Raw genomic sequence first — 17,757 nt, 5'->3', positions numbered from 1 at the left:
TGTGAATTAAAAGTGAAATATCTGTCTGTAAACAACTGTTGGAAAAATGACGTGTCATGCACAAAGTTGACGTCCTAATGAGCATTATGGTTAACATGAAATCTGTGGAGTGGTTAAAAATGAATGAGATTTAATGACTTTGCCCTAAGTGTATGTACATTTCCAACTTCAACCATACATGTGCTGTGATTAATACTGAATTGGATTGATGAACTATTATGTTATTCTGAAAATAGTAAATAGTATAGATTTAACATGCAATTAACTGCTTTTTCAAATTCTGATTCTGTTAATGGCACGTCTAGGGCTCCTCCTGCACACAGTAATAAAATGCAATTAATAAAAATAAAATTCATCTAATAATGTTTGAGATTAAAAGATTGTCATGTGAAAATAAAAATTTACTGCTAATTATTAGCAGGGGTGATGATGATAGTACATAAGTATAATTAAAAGGATGGTTTGAAAATTGAATAGATTTTTTCAAGTCTTGATCTTGACTCACTCCCCCAAAGACTCGGTCTTCTCCACCCCAAAGGTCTTGACTCAAAGTCTGTCCATCACAGTCTTGGCCTTGAATCTGGCACGGTATAGGTAGCCTTGTCCTCATCTCTAGAATAAGCAGTGAAATGCACCATTCAATGTGGATTAAAAGGATACACACACTGGAAGTTATGCAATATATCCAGCAGTAATAGCAATCAGTGTCCAGGACAGTTCTGATTAGAGCTATGGCGCATGGAGGGGAAAATCTGCTTGAGGGGTGAGTTAATTTAGCTATGGTCAAAAAGCATTTACCTGAGGGGATGTACTGGGATAAGCAGATGCCGCTGGCTGTTGAAAGGCGCACCAACACATGGTCAACAGGATGGGCTGATTCACTGTAGGCTGTTTGGGAGCACTGGGCTACAGCTATGGACATTTTGGTCAAGGTGATCAGGCTGCTGTGGCCGACAGCCTATCGTTCGGTCTTTGGGAGTACATTCAGGGATCGCTCCACCGTCACCCACAAGGTCATCCCGTCTGGCAGTGAGCAAGCAGGGGCCAGCATTAGATGAGCTGGACAAGTTGACCAAGAGCTTGCTGAGATCGTGGCTCCATTCTTAGCACTGATGGGTTGCATTGATGGGAGAAGGCCTCTTACATAGAAGGATCTCAGAGTTTGTTGTAGCCCTTGACCACCGGCCAGGGGAGGGGATGGTAGGCACTCTGGGCCTCGTCAGTGGGGGGGGGGAGGGCAATAATTCATGCCACTTCTATTTTGACCAAATATTCCCCAATACCCTCTCAAATTTGCTGAGACAGCCCCCAACATCATCCTGCTCAATCAGCTTGTTGAGGAGCTTGTGTGCCATCTGCTGAGGAACTTTGTGGCTATTTCTGGTAGCTGAAGGAATCTGAATTACCCAGTGAGTGATTGGCATCCAGGCTGCTCACACGTTCTGGTCAAGGTGGAAATATGGTTGCAGTTTCATTCTAGATTGAACAGATCTATCACCAAACTATACAGCAGCAGAAGTCAAGAGATTGGACTAAATTATTGCAGTGCCTTTTAGAATAGGGCTAGAACAGCTTTGGGGTATGTGTGGGGGGGTTATAATTCTTCAACTGCTGTAAAAGGACCATCCCTGCTGTCCCTTTATGTCCCTTTTGTGGTGGTCTAATATTACTTGAGGTTCTTGGTGAGGACAATGCTAAACAATGACTTAATCATGTCAAGTCATTTAAGACAAGTGGAGGTTCTTTCAGTTGTTTTGACTGCACCAGGATGATGGGTGACCCAACTCGATCCTGTCCTGGAGATAAGAATGAATGAATCTTTATTTAAAAAATATTTTAAATGTAATAAAAAATAGTGGCACTAATGAATACATATGGCAGTAGAAGTATGATCAGATTTTTATTACATTTTAATTCAAGTTCAACATAATTATACGGGTCTCTAGAATCATTTTCGTTCCCGGTGTTCTGTCGATATATGCTGCCTTGTCGAAAAATACTACCGTAGTGCTAATCGATAGCCCTAACCGTAACACTTACCCTAAACCTAACCCACCATAAAACCCTTACCTTAACCCTAATCCCTAAAACCTAACCCTAATCCCAAAACGATGGAACTGCACACGCGCAGAAAGGTTGGATAGCACGTCTGGATAGGTAGACAGAACACCTGGTCATTGCTGGTCCTACTCCCCCCACGACCCCGTGCACATTACGTGCCTTTCGTGACTCAATATATTTCCTGGTTCCACAAAATGAAACGAAATGACTGTATCATTCATAACATACAATTCGTCCACATAAAATGTATTTATTTAGTTGACAAAGTGCATGTATATTCAGCTCAAAAGTGATATGCTTTATCGATTATAACCGCATATTCAATGGCTAGAGGAGCTAAATATATGGTTATAATGAATAAAACATAGTTGCCATTTGAGCCAAATATGTGGATTTGTCGAGGTAATAAAATCATGCCGAAAACATATCACTTATCGGTCTTTATATAAATTGATAATAGAACAAGACATGCTGATTGTACAATCAAGTTAACTAAACTATGTTTTATTCATAAAAACACACCTTTAAAAACATTCGTGAACGCATTTTATATAAGCAATAACAAATAAAACGTATCTCTGGAGCTAAATAGACATTAATAATTTGATAAAAGATGTTGGTTGTAGTATCAAGCTAAATGTAAACGATTTCTTAATAATAATAATTCATGAAAACAAACTACTTACCCTAAAGGAGCGGAGGTTTTTTGGGGGGAATTTTTCAGTTCAATTTGGCAGTATTCAAAATGTCTCGCGGGCCGGGTCAGAACCTTAATCGGGCTGGATGCCGTATGTTACTTTATTGATCCCAGGGGCAAATTCATTTGCATGCATCAGCAATTAACGTACATGAAGTGCACAGATAGGAACACACTCCAAAAACTCAGGACAGAGTGCATCAATATTGTGCTGTATGTACAATTAACATGGTAAAAGTCTGGTGCTACCCTTATTAAAAATAAAATATTGTGCTGACATGTTACGGTTGGGACTGGTGCATCAGGTGGAGTCATTATAGTCCCTGATGGCAGTGATGGCGTAAACATCCCCACTAGCATTTCTAAGCACATCGTGGTGGAATGAGCCGGTGGATAAGGATACTCCAGGAGAGTGCCCTCTGGAGGGGACGGACAGAATGTCCATGGTGTGCTCCTTTTCTACCATCATCCTCTTTCTGCGACTGCCTCTAGTGGATGCAGGGTCAGTCCTTTGACAGCACTTGGAATAACCGGAACTCAGGCTGCTTGCCCAGCAGATCACGCCACAGAGAAGTTTTCTGGCCACCATGGACTCAAAGGAGGGTTTATTAACAGAACTGAAAACACTAGGAACACTACTAAACAAGCAGACTATGAGGGGTCAAAAAGCAAAACAAGGAAAAACAAAGACTAACTACAAGTGGATCAGGGCAACAAGGAGCAGGCAGGCAGGCAGGCAGGCAAAGTACAAATAACACAACACAGGGTAACTTCTAAGACTCTGAAAGACCTACTGAAAAGCACATGAAATACACCTAATGAGATAACATGACATCCAACAATGACCCACTAAGGCAGGAACTTAAATACAGAGGGATAACAAGAATAACGCAGGACAGGTGAAAACAATTAACAAGGGCTGGGAAAACAGGAAACAGGTGAATCTAATAAAACTAAACTATGAAACTCAAACTAGGAAACAGAATCTATCACAAGGGGAATAACAAAGACAGGTAAAACACAACCACGGGCACAAAGCAAAAAACCAAATACAAATCACAAGATACAAAAAACAGAGAAGGCAGGATTTAGACACACAACAGAAGAGTTAGTGGCCACACACTTAGCTCACTGAGCCATGCTGCAGTCAGAGGAGCAGGGGAAACACACTAAGGACTTTGACAACCGGGAGGACATGATGGCCAGCGACACCTGCTGGCCAAATGGGGAGAAGACATGAAAGACTAAGACAGACGGGTACTGACCCTGACAGATTTTCTCTTACTGTGCTTAGTCATCAAAGTCAAACATAGGAGTGCTTAAGATTCTGAAGTCAAGTTTACCTGGGGCTTGATTTTTTCGAGTGATCGGACCAAACAACACCCAGGATTCTTCCTTTTGCCTCATTCTCCCTGGAAAAAAATTATGTTGTTTGTTCAGTTGATAGTTTAATAGGTGGATTTCTCATATAGCCTTGGAAAGCTCCGGTCATTTACCGTAATCAAAGCTTATGACTAAACTTTCAGTAAATGACCTTTCCTGATGAAAACCCTTTGAAAATTTGAAAAGAGATGAGAAGGTACTAAACAATTATTTTCCTGTCATCTTGCCTAGTCACTCTAGTTTCCGCAATAATAAACAGGTGTTATATATGAGTCACATTACCTGTCAGTCATGTGTCTTTTGTGAAAATGCACTGCCAATCTGCTGATATGTCACATTCCTGCACATATAATCCTCCATTAAAGTATAATTCGGACATAATGCGGCTTGTTGAGAGGTATGGGCTCAAAATGCCATGTTCTGTTCGACCAAAGCTGCCACCCGAAACTTTGTGTTACACCAAGGATCCTCAACTATTTTCCCAGAGGGCTAAATTTCATTAGCAACACGATGCAAAGGCTGACGGCATCCAAAAATATTGTGGTCTTGTGACGATTGATGAATTTGCCGGGTGGAATGTGGGATCAATCGTTCCGGATTCATCTGTATTTCGATGATGTGGATTCGTAAAATATTCTGTTATCAAGGTGGTTTTATTCGTTTAGTATATACCTCACGTCTGCAAATGAGTTCTTTGTTGAAAGCATTAATTACAGTCATAAAACAATTCAGCTTGTCAGTCATCTTGTGCAGAAAACGTGAGGATGTCATTGTATATAAATTTACAAGAAGCATAGTTGCGACAATCTGGGCCAGATTAATGAATAGTCTGAGGCAAACATTAGGACCTCGCTCCACCTGCAGAAACATGCAACGGCTTCAATCAACAGCAGCTGACTGTCCATGCTGACGTCAACCTAGGGCCCCCTGATAATCCGTATTATCAATAAAAAAAATAAATATATTCAGTTGAATTACCTTAAAATAGGATGTTTTCTATCAGTTTGGGTCTTTAATTACAAGGTGTGGGAACCTTTGTATGAGACTGTTTTGGCGTAATGGCATCATTACAATACAGTGCTGAGTAACCAATCAGGCAGCACAGATCTGGCCGCCCAAGGGGCCACATCCTGAGGGGCTCCACCTCAGCAAACCGACAACAATGAAACTTGCCCACAGCACTACAGATTTGGGCCCCCACAGAGCCATAGCCAGAAATAAGTTTTAGGACGGCAACCATTCTGATAAGTCCCTCTTGTTAGATCGTGTCAGATTGTATTAGACTTTGTCCAATAATGCCTATATTATGCAACCACAGTTTCCATAATAATAATCTCAACTGCAGTGCCATATATAGTTATACACTCACCTAAAGGATTATTAGGAACACCATACTAATACGGTGTTTGACCCCCTTTCGCCTTCAGAACTGCCTTAATTCTACGTGGCATTGATTCAACAAGGTGCTGAAAGCATTCTTTAGAAATGTTGGCCCATATTGATAGGATAGCATCTTGCAGTTGATGGAGATTTGTGGGATGCACATCCAGGGCACGAAGCTCCCGTTCCACCACATCCCAAAGATGCTCTATTGGGTTGAGATCTGGTGACTGTGGGGGCCATTTTAGTACAGTGAACTCATTGTCATGTTCAAGAAACCAATTTGAAATGATTCGAGCTTTGTGACATGGTGCATTATCCTGCTGGAAGTAGCCATCAGAGGATGGGTACATGGTGGTCATAAAGGGATGGACATGGTCAGAAACAATGCTCAGGTAGGCCATGGCATTTAAACGATGCCCAATTGGCACTAAGGGGCCTAAAGTGTGCCAAGAAAACATCCCCCACACCATTACACCACCACCACCAGCCTGCACAGTGGTAACAAGGCATGATGGATCCATGTGCTCATTCTGTTTACGTCAAATTCTGACTCTACCATTTCAATGTCTCAACAGAAATCGAGACTCATCAGACCAGGCAACATTTTTCCAGTCTTCAACTGTCCAATTTTGCTGAGCTCGTGCAAATTGTAGCCTCTTTTTCCTATTTGTAGTGGAGATGAGTGTTACCCGGTGGGGTCTTCTGCTGTTGTAGCCCATCCGCCTCAAGGTTGTGCGTGTTGTGGCTTCACAAATGCTTTGCTGCATATCTCGGTTGTAACGAGTGATTATTTCAGTCAAAGTTGCTCTTCTATCAGCTTGAATCAGTCGGCCCATTCTCCTCTGACCTCTAGCATCAACAAGGCATTTTCGCCCACAGGACTGCCGCATACTGGATGTTTTTCCCTTTGCACACCATTCTTTGTAAACCCTAGAAATGGTTGTGCGTGAAAATCCCAGTAACTGAGCAGATTGTGAAATACTCAGACCGGCCCGTCTGGCACCAATAACCATGCCACGCTCAAAATTGCTTAAATCACCTTTCTTTCCCATTCTGGCATTCAGTTTGGAGTTCAGGAGATTGTCTTGACCAGGACCACACCCCTAAATGCATTGAAGCAACTGCCATGTGACTGGTTGTTTAGATAATTGCATTAATGAGAAATTGAACATGTGTTCCTAATAATCCTTTAGGTGAGTGTATATAACATATACAATTCTATATACAATGCATGTATATGCATCTGCTATATCTTTTATGATATCTCTTTTGTACCTTTATCTAAAGGGAGGGTCAGTACACTCATTTGAAGAAATTAACCATATATAAGAAAGTCCATTAAATATAAAAAAAATACCATGTGTCATGACCTGCTCGTCCGATCCTCCTGTGTGTCACGCCCCCTCATTACCTACGCGTACTACCCCGATTGTGATCACCTGTTTCCTGTTATTTTCGGCTTGTCTTGTGTATTTAGCCCGCGTATGAGTCTGTTTTCCCCAGATCCGTCATTGATGTTCGTCGCCGTCTGCCCTGACTTTACCCTAATAAAACCCCGCTTTCCTTCATCCTCGCCTGCTTGCCTCGTCCTTCCCCGCTTCCTGCCTGTTTGCCACCCGTGGTCACAACACCATGGACTGTTACTTTTATTGCTCGTAAATGGGGCCTCTAACAGGCTGTCAGAGTGCAATGACCTATGAGCCCTTGAGCAAGGCCCTTAATTAATTTCATTCTTCTATGTTACATTGGACAAAAGTATATGCTAAATATAGACCATTACTTAATTCTGTAAATGTTTTTTTTTTCCTCATCATCACTGTCAATTGCAGCACCATATAAGTACACTCCTGCGTGTGACTCTCTGCCCGGAGTACCTAAAAACCTGCTTTAACTAGTCTAACCTGCTAACCTTTAAAACCTGCAGTAAACAATAGCAGTAGTGTGACGTTTACATGTTGTCATAATTTCAATGATTTTCGTCACATGTAGTTTTGGTCCATAGGCTGTTATAGGACAGGACTTAACATTTGATACATTCATTTGCAAAATCCAATGATTTAAAAAAAAACTGTTTCTGATGGAATCGTAAGCTGCAAAGTGTCAGCCTGCAATCAAGTGGGACGTACAGTGAAACAGGTATAGGTCTGAATGCGGAGAAACGTGTCCGGGGCAAGACCAAACGTGCCAGCGATTTTCCCCGAGTTTCACTCGATTTTCCACACTTCTTCCCGCTGTCCCCCCCCCCCACCGCAAATTTTCAGGTCCTAAAGTCGGCGGGTATGGCCAAAAAAGTCTGGGGCAAAATGGTTTATGTTAACAATATGAAAAAAGATCCGTTCGAATTAGCCATGGTTATGACGCCTGCACTGAAAATCGGGGGGGGGGGGGTTGATTTATTTATCAGAAACTTCTGTTCCCTTCCTTCCTTGAAGCGAGTCCCTCTGAACGGGAAATTCCGTCGGCATTCCCACATAGCGTTACCTTGCGCGGTTACCTGGGTGCATGTGACGCCTACGTAAGCGTGTGGAGGTTAAAAACCCCCCCTCGCTGCCGAAATGCGACATAAACTACCTGTCAACAAGAAAGCGCAGGTGGACGGGAGTTATACAAAGGGCATATCCATTAGAAACAGGTAAATGCGCTCCTCTTAAAAGAGAACGGCAGAACTATCCTGAAATATGCGGTGCTCTGTTAAAACTATTTATTTATTAGATTAAAAAAAATGAAACTGTAATAACTACTAAGTATTTTATTTATTTATTTAATTACATTAAAGTCATTTTTATATATGTATATTGTGTATGTATATTTCTGTATGTCTTTACGTTTTTACATTTCTTTATGTATATATATATATATATATATTTAACATTTTTTTTATTTTCTGTCTACATTTGTATATAAGTATATAGTATAGGCCTATGTATATTTGATAGGTTTATGAATTATTTTTAACTTTATATGTATTATGCCGAATATTACATGGATATTTCTTACATTTATTAACATTTTTGTGTATACATATATTTTACATATGAATATTGCTTGCCGAGTTGTACCTGTTGGGCTCTATTCTAAATCAGTCATTTTTATACTGTAATTACCGTGTGGTATAAGCTGTTTGCTGAAGGAGATCCCTTTTCCTCTCTCAGGTACCGGTGTCCCAGCATGCAGCAGCAGAACGGCCACGAGGCTCCGCCCCCCCAGTTACTCTCCATGCCCCAACAGGACACCCAGCGGATCCTGGAGGTGTACGTCAAGCGCAGCCTGAGCCTCAACGATGGATCAGGCAAGAGCAAGACAGTCAGGACCAGAGTTCGCCGTTCAGCCACACTAATTGAGAGGCGAAACGGAGCGGGGAAGCATGAAACCTCTCGGTCTGCAAACCTGCCGGCCAGCAGAGCAGAGGCAGGACCTGCTCAGCCGGCTCCACCGGAGGCCAGCAAGCCCCCTGAAGCTGCTGCCCTGCCGGAGGCCAAGGCCAAGAAGAGTGGAAAGAAGAGCAAGAAGCACTCATTCTTTAGAAGCTTCCTCAACCTCTTCTCCAGGAAGACTGAGAAGAAGGAGGTGGCAGACCCTGAGCAAGAAACGTCAGGTGCCAACACTGCAAATCAGGGCTCCAGCACCACCCCTCAATCTGAAAAAAAGATATGGAGGAAAAGATCCATGAGGAAGCCCTCATTCAGGCGTCATGATAGCCAGTTGGCCAAGTTTACCCCTGTGAAAAGACCCACCAGCTTGGCCCTTTCTGACACAGCAAATCTCCCGAACAGTAAGATATCCTGCTTAATTTCCACATGATATTTTAATTAATGTAATTACTAGGGTGGTCGTTTACGTCCAGGGTTATTCTCTATAGATCCGTTAAATTTGCAGTTGTTTACCAATATTTTCTTCTTGCCAAATTTCTGTAGTGTCATTTTTTCATGATAATATAATACAAAGAGTTGACAGTGATTGCTGATGTTCCCCTGCAGTTGTGAGTGTGGAACCCACAGAGAAGTACTACGAGAAGCTATCAGAGGAGCTGGCTAAGATTGTGAAGGAAGTCAAGGAGACTCCAGTAGATGAAGGTCATGGGACTGAAATTAGGAGGTCAAAATCAGCTATAGGTAAGGAGCTTTTTTTTAATTAATGACCTTTGCCTTGTATTTTGGTGTTAAAAGAATGTTAACACACAACAAAAACATCTACAGAACAATTTTTGGGTTCCTTTCTGATGGGTTAATCTGAGAATAGTGGGGATTAAATTGACTTTAAGTGATTAAAGTATATTCAAATTATTGCAGCCCCAATGTGTTTTTTCACAAGTAGCAAGATTAGATGTTAATTTGGCTTTGAGCAATCAGATTGTGTATCTATAATCTATGGGTTATATTATACTACTTTGAAATAACCATTAAAATAATCAATTGAAATATGGAAATGGTTAGTTATTCTTTTTCCTCTTATTGTAACGGCCAGTTTTTGGTACCTTGTGCCCAGATAGCATTCATTTGCTTATGAAGAGTGTCTGAGCATTTTAAAGGTGAACAGCCTTACAGAGCATTTTATCAATAGGTTTGATCTGCGGACAGGTGGATTACCGCATTCTTTCTTGTTACAATGTCTTATCTCCACCATTTCAGAGAATGAAGCCATACAGAAGATTGTTTTACTGCTGAAACAACAGGGGGATATCATTGATGAAAAGGTTGGTGTTAAGATGCATGCGGAAAAAAACGATACTTCCGATTGTTTTCTGATATGAGTGTCCTTTTTTGAGTCATATTAAAGGCACAACCGAGAGAACTGTCTTTATGTGGCAGAGAGAGAGAGTGATTACTGATTTTAATTTTTCCTGTTTAATTGTTTTACTGTGATGCACTTTCCTGTATGTATTACTGGTGTTATTTTCTGACGATGCAACCTGTTCCTTACAATTAATAATTACAGCTATTAGAATTACCCTGTCATAAAAGCCAGTGTCTGAAAAGGTTTTTAATTTGATAGCCTCAGTTCCATCTAGGCAAGAAAAATGTAATATTGGTGCATTTTTAAGCCCTGGAGGACAAGAAACAGGTGCTGATAAGAACAAGACTTAAATAAAAACATATATGAATACAAAGCATGTAGCAAACATGGAGTACAAATGATTAGATTAGCAAATTAAGCAAATGTTTCTGTGCTGTAGTGGATGGATGGATTTCTGCTGTGTCTTCACAGTAGCAGAAGGTGCCATTCAGAAGACCCCCTGAGCATCGCAGAGACCCCTAACTGACTTCTCCCCTCCTTCCTCCTCAGCTGAAGGACAACACCAGCATGAACTCCATCTTCCAGGGACTCTCCTACAGCTCCTTCCAGCAAATTGCCGATCACTATGTGGAGACAGAGACCCCAGAGGTGCTCCCCCATGGCACCGGAGGCCCAGAGCTGGTCCGCTTCGCAATCACCCTTGACGTCACCGCCAAGATGGCCGGCCTGTCCAACCAGACGGTGGGACGCATCATGGGACTGGGCAATCAGTATCTCCTGCAACGGTTCACGCAGATGAGCATGAACTTGGTAAGAATTCAATTAAAGTGCATGATGACGGGCTGCCTGCCAACTAGCTTGTTTATGCAAATCTTTTTATGACTGGTTTTTTCCCTGTTATGGTTTTGCTGTCTTGAATTCCCCTCTACAAATGCCACTTGCGTAAGTCTTATGTTGAAGGGTTGTAAGTTTAACTCAGATGCCATGATGCTGAATTACCGGTTATAGGTCATCTGCACGCAGACGTGTGGGTGGTTTAAGACTCTGTTTGTTTGTTTGTTGTGTTCTAGAGTTGTTATCGCTACGAAAACTAAAACTAAAGAAGACATTTCCATAAACTGAAACACAATATGAAAATTAAATTTTAAAAAATGTACAACTAAAGCTATTATTTCTAGAATATTACTTCTAGAATTAGCTGAAACAAAGATCAAATACTTTATCGTTTTTAATATTTTACTAAAATAATGATTTATCTTTATTACCATTAATGATACCTGGAACATGGATGTCGTACAGTATTATGTAAGGTGAATTTGTGTCATTAAAGATCAGACACATTCAGCTTTCAGTTTATCCTGGAAATTAAATGGCTAAAACTTAAACTGAAACTGAAATATATAGAAGCTAAATAGAAATATGTTTTTAAAATACAAATTAATAAAAAAACTAATGAAACATCAGTGAAAACTAAATAAAACGAGACTGGATTTTAACCGAAAGTTGTAAATAATGTAAAAATATCAACTAAATTAAAAAAATATAGAAACAGGTGTAACATGGAGTGAGTTTGAAAGATATTTCAAAAGTGTTTGTTGAGGGCACAAGAAGTAAGGCATGCTTGTGTTTTTTTTTTGGAAAATTGAATGTATTGAGTTGATTGTTTCAATACCTGATCTTTGATTATCTACTGGTTTTGCTGGTTTTAGTCAGTATACTTGATTGCAAATAGTGTAACTGGAACATTTAAGCAGCACATCAGTATAAATATCAGTAACAGCAGTAACTATGTAAGTTGTGCAGGAGGCGATGTGATGGTGTAGTTGATCATTTTCTTGTGCTTTTGTATTCTTGTAGGTATCTCAGGATTACAGTGGGCAGACACACAACAGCCTGGAATCACCGCAGTGAAGTGTATTTTACTACTGAGGGACAAACCCCACATCTTCACCTCTGTGAATTACAGTTTTAAGTCTTGAAACTGTCAAAGTATCACATCTCTAAGTAATCAGTGGTCTCACTATGGATCTTTTTGCTATGGATGTTCTACCATAGTCTTAAAACATGCAATTCTGCGTTCGTCAGTGCATGAATGCCGACGATCTGCATTCGCCACCATCCATGAATGGAAAGAAGAGAAAACAGTGATCTTGTCATCAGTCCTTATCAGTTCACACATTTCTTGGCACTGGAAAACTAAAAATATGGTATTTGCACATTTGCTACTTGGAAACATGTAGGAAACTGGGTAACCATGCAATATATTAGTTATATTGCAATGAATTTATTACAGTCTAACCTTTGTAATATACAGAAATATGAATTCCTAAGATTTGCAAAGCACACCATTCAGAAGGTGGGAAAACTGCATTCTGTTAAATATGAAACAGGAACTGAAGAATTTGCAAACCTGTTTGAGTAGGTTTATATGAACTAGCTGCATTTGACTGTATCTACTGGAGTACTATGAAGCTCAGCACTTTATGCCAACAAACATTGAAACTGTAAATTATGTTTTGTAAAGGAAATTATATATTTATTTATGAAATGTGTAAGGAAGATTTTGTACTGTTTTACTGTGAGCAATGCAATCACATTACCTGAAGACCCACTTTTACTGCTAGTAAAAGTGTTATAATAATTGAAATTGTGTGTTAGCTGTAAGACCTCTGAAAGTGTTACAATAAGAGAATTGTTTACAAAAAAAATGTCAATCTAAATAATCAGGATTAAATATTTCTAAATCCAAAGGTCGGTTGGTCAGGCTCAGGTTTATGGAACGGACGGATGTATGCTTTTTGATTGGTTAGTCAAATAACCGAAGCAGGCTCAGTAGCACTTTTTGTCATGGTGCTTTTATTGAGAGCTCTTAGAAGCAGTGGGGTCACCATCATTGCACAGGCACCGTGGTCACATGACCTGTCTTTGTGTAATCACATGACCTTTGCTGGAGCTGTCCCACTATATCTCACAGCAGGTGGCCAAATACTGGAGAAGCGGCTGGCTAAAGGGAGGGGCTGATAATTCGCGTTGCTCTTTGGGTGCGGCTGGTTCACCTTGCCTTCGTCACCGTCAGAAACATCTCCTGCAGACCGCCAAGCTCATGTCTACTCAATGGTGACACCATCCAGTTGGTGCAGGATGATGTAGCTCCTAGGGCTTTTCCTCGCCTTCATCTGCAGTGGTCCCCCTCTCATCATAAACATTCTCCAGCTCCAAGAAGGAGACGCGTGGAGAAGTGCCATAACCTGGCTGTCCCCCATTCCCCATTATCTCTGCTTCTACCTCAACGTCTGAGTTAAACTCCACCTCCAAGAGAATGGGCCTGGTGTTTGGCAGGAGGGGGGTATTTGGCTGACCACCCACCCCCAGGGCCAGGTTGAAGAGAAAGGAGTAGCTTATGGTATCAGTGATGGGGTGAACAGGAGTGTGGAGGCCAGGTGTGGAGAGCTGCATGTGCAGCAAGGACCGCTGACCCACCAGGTTGGTCTGGTCAGAATGTTCCTGCTCTGCCAGGACGCTTGGATCTATGGCACAGGGAACTGGGACCCGCAGCCTGGGGGGTGGGGGAGCAGCAGGAAAACATTCACAGTGGCAGGTGACATGAGGAGAAAGAGCCGGACTTGTACCACTTCTACAAAATTACCATAGTAATTGTGTTTTGGTTCATCAAGTTTGATAACAGGTTCCATACCCATGCAAACAGGAGGAGGCGACATTGATTGCATTCGGGACAGTCTGCCTTAGGCTCCGCCACAGGCAAAGGGCACATTCTGGAAGCTTACTCAGCCGCCAGAGTATCCTAAAAGGGAGGGAGACCCACCTCCAAGCACGCACAAACACACTTTCGACATGCACACAAACACACGCACGAGAAACGCCGCACAGACAGGCAAAACCGCATGGACACACACGCAACGCAGAACTTTAGCAATTTTAAGCACCAAGACCTTTCTACTAAAGAAGAACAGAACTAGAGAAGGGAGGATCTCGGTTCAATTCCCAAGCCGAATAAGATATAATTAAAGATCCAAAGATGATTTATTTGGTACCTGTGGCTGGCAAAGATGAAGATGGTGGCTGGAAGCATGTAGGGGAGAAGCATGTAGGACAGGAGCCGTGCTGGGAAGCTGTTGTGGATCCCAGCTAGACCCAGAGGTGCTACAAGGTTGCATAGCAATGCTGCAACAACAGACGTCAATGAGTGCAGATGACCTATAACCGAGTTTTTATCTCACTCTACGTGATTTTTCAATGTGTTCTGTGAATCCAGTTAAACCATTTAGTTGGTTTTTTCAAGTCTTGAATACTTTGTTGTTGTTCTTTTTGTCACCTTCTTTATGTTAGAGGTGTGGCTAAAGTTTAGCCAAACTAGCCAGACTAAAAATACTAATGTGTCTGAACAGTAGCTCCCCTTTTGGGAACAGGCTAAGGCTCTTGCTGACAGTTGGAGCCATGAGTGTTGGAGGCTTGCCCTCTGGCTGTGCTGTGTCATCAGGCCCTTGCATGCACGGGCAACGTTAACATACCTCCCTGTATCCATGCAGGCAGACTGAGGTACACGGCCTGTTCCACGGCCCTCAGACTCCAGCACAGGTTCTCCAAGCCCTGGTAGGGCTCTTTCAGCATCTCCAAGTCCTCCTTCCCAATAGCATCCTTCAGTTGCTCATGCCCTGGCTTCATCTCTTCCTCTCTCTTGTCTTCCTCTAAGATGGCTGGGGGAGCTGACCGGTTTGCTGGTGAGTGTGGGCAGTCCATGTCATTGCTGCTCCATCAAGTCTGAAACAGGGCCCCACACATTAACAACTTGTTCTCTGCTGTACCATGAGAGATATGGTTCTGTCCACGCTGTTAGCGCCCCCTAGAACTGTTGGGATGAAGAACTGTGCTCAAGGTCACACTGATGAAATTACTCTGCCAGCCTCGGGATTTAAACCAGCAACCTTTCGGTCACCCAAGAGTATCAGTCATGATGTCTTGCTGGTCTCCGTTTCAATGGAAAGTGCTCTGATGATGATGAAGATGATGAAAACCCTTTATTGCTGTTGCAATACACCATGTCACTAGTCACAAGTACCAGCAAAAAAACACTGGCCATCAACCTGACCATACATATACAAACATCACATTTATAGGGGGTAGACAGGTCAGGAAGACGGGGGATATAGGAAGAACAGAGAAAAACAGAATTACATGAGGAGAGAGGAGAATAAAAAAACAGCCCCCAGACTGTACTCCAGTAGGCAGTACATTGTAGGAACCGAAAAAAAAACACCTCAGCAACATAAGCACATGTTCACTACACTTTACAACATAAAAAGTCGTGACTTGCATTAGGGGAGGGAAATGGGGAGGTGGAGGGAGTCCAGCAACATTTTCCTTGCTGTCCAGAACTAACACCCGCAAAGAGTGAACTGAGCGATAAGCCACACAGAAAAACATGCTTCAGTACCTGGCCCCTAGCCGGGAGAGACACTTGCCTGATATCTTTATGTCCCCAAGCCAATGGCAGAAGGAAGCTAGAGCAAGCAGCAGCTGATGGCTTCGTGGCTCCAGCCTCAAAACCCCCCAGGTGCAATGCATTTACAGCACGTGTCCTGGATGTGACATCAGTTAGCAGGCAGGCAACTCGATCAGGGACAAACATCACCACCTCTCTGAGCGCTGTGGCTGCTGTGGGAGGACATAAACAAGGGAATACTGCCATCTATGGTTCTTTCAGTGGGACTACATTTTGAATATACATGTATTTACTTACGATACGTCGCTGATTTGGACAGCTGATTGATTCATCTCGCTCGTGTAATTTCAATCTGATGTTAAACAAATGAACTATTCACAAAAAAATACAATTAAAATCAATAGAGTGCGTTTTATAAATATACCTCACACAATTTTGTCCTGTCGTAATAATCACCGTAAGACATAGTACAGGTAAAGTGTGTGTTTTTTTTTGCTAACAATCTCTCGCCATAATTTCGTACGCCAAAGATGTGCTTTTGAAAAGCTATTTTGAGATTATGTGCCACAGGTTACGAAGCCAGGGTCGGCCGTTGTGCCCCCCCAAATGCCACCCACCAAGGACACTGTGACCTTTTAAAATTATTTTATCCATTCATCCATACATACATTTTCCAACCCGCTTATCTATTTTATTATTACTTGTCATGTTCATCCTAAAAGAAATAAGCCCAGTTGTAGGGTTATTTTTGTGGCTATGGATTGTCTGCTTACCCAGTGCTCCCTTTTACTGTTGCCAACCCCACCCCGTCCTCATACCAGATCTGTTCTGGCGCCGGCACTGTTCAAAGCATGTGTGAGTTTTTTCACTACCATCCGATCCAGCACTGGCTGTTCTACCAACAATGGTGTCAGAGTACTTTTTTAGATACAGCCCTTTATCATGTACGGACGGGACGATTGGCGGTGTGCTCTGGGCGAGCCCCTTCGCCGTCGTTTTTCTGTCCTATGGGGGCCTGCGTGTCATTGTCACCGTCACAATGTCGATGGTGACACTTTTTATTTTGACAATGACTGAATTAATTTTGTTTTGCTTACCCTTCAAACCTCAGTGACACTTTGAACTCCCAGTCAGAGCACAGGGACAGGGCCATACCCCCCGTTATCCCTAAATAACTCGTAAGTTTTTATAGCCAATATAAAAATTTGTTTTGGCAAACATGGCGCTACTCCCGCAGCATGGGACATATATTGGAAGTTCAGTCTAGATTCACTTCTGCCGGGTTGGCTCCTTTGTATGTACTAGAAATATAAATGTATAAATATAAATGTCAGCGAGTGGCATTATGGGACCAGGCAGGTACAGGCGCTCCTGAGCACAGTCAAGCAATTAGCGGCGTTAGACAATAATCTCCACTCCCGTTTTAACCTTGAGAGTTAATCATGTTCAGCTGATGTCCCATCTGGTGCGAGATCATCTTAAGCCCCTCGAGCTCATGGAACCCCCTCAGATTCCATCCCCGCAGTGGTCTGACGTAAGGCTTTCCTAACCCAGCGCACCCTATTCTGAACTTCATTCTCTAGCATTTTAAACTGAAGTCCCTTTGTCTCCCTCTGCTGGTGAAGTATTTTATCAAATATTTTGTTTCTTGATCAAATAACTAAAATACAAATAATATACATGCAAAAATGAACAGCCAGGGTGAATATAACAACTTACAGTCATGGCCAAAAATATTGGCACCCCTGCATTTATGTCAGAAAACACACCACTTCTCCCAGAAAATTGTTGCAATTACAAACGCTTTGCTATTGTCATATTTATTTCTCTTGTTGGCACTGGAGGAACACAAAAAGCAGAGGGAAAAAAAACAAATCTGAGATATTCCACACAAAATGTCAAAAATGACCTGGACAAAATTATTGGCATCAATTATCATAATTGTAAGAAATTATTGCATTTTGAGCAGGTGATGCTCCTTTCAACTCACCTGTAGCAATGAGGACCTCGCTGCTGAGACAGAAACATAAAAAAGCCA

The 17,757-nt window shown here is 42.0% G+C and overlaps 2 protein-coding genes across 3 annotated transcripts; one reads left to right on the top strand and one right to left on the bottom strand.

Moving 5' to 3' along the window:
• Positions 1 to 8,079: 8,079 nt before the first annotated feature.
• LOC111837513 (uncharacterized) lies at positions 8,080 to 13,008 on the top strand. The gene is made up of 6 exons (XM_023799652.2): positions 8,080 to 8,156; positions 8,677 to 9,296; positions 9,502 to 9,636; positions 10,153 to 10,217; positions 10,808 to 11,068; positions 12,116 to 13,008. The coding sequence occupies exons 1-6, from the start codon at positions 8,080 to 8,082 to the stop codon at positions 12,167 to 12,169; spliced, it is 1,212 nt and encodes a 403-aa protein (XP_023655420.1). The 3' UTR covers positions 12,170 to 13,008.
• An 86-nt stretch (positions 13,009 to 13,094) lies between these two features.
• LOC111837562 (uncharacterized) lies at positions 13,095 to 16,616 on the bottom strand. 2 transcript variants are annotated; one of them, XM_023799744.2, is made up of 7 exons: positions 16,493 to 16,608; positions 16,017 to 16,090; positions 15,739 to 15,931; positions 14,788 to 15,037; positions 14,311 to 14,440; positions 13,953 to 14,102; positions 13,095 to 13,814 (listed from the first exon to the last, which is right to left on the bottom strand). In XM_023799744.2, the coding sequence occupies exons 4-7, from the start codon at positions 15,014 to 15,016 to the stop codon at positions 13,412 to 13,414; spliced, it is 912 nt and encodes a 303-aa protein (XP_023655512.1). In that variant the 5' UTR covers positions 15,017 to 15,037; positions 15,739 to 15,931; positions 16,017 to 16,090; positions 16,493 to 16,608; the 3' UTR covers positions 13,095 to 13,411. The 2 variants fall into 2 exon arrangements, with proteins under 2 accessions (XP_023655512.1, XP_023655513.1); XM_023799745.2 differs by lacking the exon at positions 13,953 to 14,102 and having other exon boundaries at positions 16,493 to 16,616.
• Between the last annotated feature and the right edge of the window lie 1,141 nt (positions 16,617 to 17,757).

The sequence above is a fragment of the Paramormyrops kingsleyae genome, chromosome 8 (assembly GCF_048594095.1).
Source record: "Paramormyrops kingsleyae isolate MSU_618 chromosome 8, PKINGS_0.4, whole genome shotgun sequence".
Taxonomy (NCBI): Eukaryota; Metazoa; Chordata; class Actinopteri; order Osteoglossiformes; family Mormyridae; genus Paramormyrops; species Paramormyrops kingsleyae.
The sequence above is the reverse complement of the archived record's forward strand: the minus strand, read 5'-3'. Positions and strand labels throughout refer to the sequence as shown.

Bases quoted from the DNA above. Each gene is read 5' to 3' on its own strand.
- LOC111837562 (XM_023799744.2), bottom strand. From the start codon at position 15,016: ATGGACTGCCCACACTCACCAGCAAACCGGTCAGCTCCCCCAGCCATC. The intron at 14,103-14,310 runs GTACCAAATAAA...GCATGTCGAAAG, and splicing joins TTCATCTTTGCCAGCCACAG to TGTGTTTGTGCGTGCTTGGA. The intron at 13,815-13,952 runs GTATGGAACCTG...CCCACCCCCCAG, and splicing joins GCCTCCTCCTGTTTGCATGG to GCTGCGGGTCCCAGTTCCCT.
- LOC111837513 (XM_023799652.2), top strand. From the start codon at position 8,080: ATGCGACATAAACTACCTGTCAACAAGAAAGCGCAGGTGGACGGGAGT. The intron at 9,637-10,152 runs GTAAGGAGCTTT...CCACCATTTCAG, and splicing joins GAGGTCAAAATCAGCTATAG to AGAATGAAGCCATACAGAAG. The intron at 10,218-10,807 runs GTTGGTGTTAAG...CTTCCTCCTCAG, and splicing joins GGGATATCATTGATGAAAAG to CTGAAGGACAACACCAGCAT.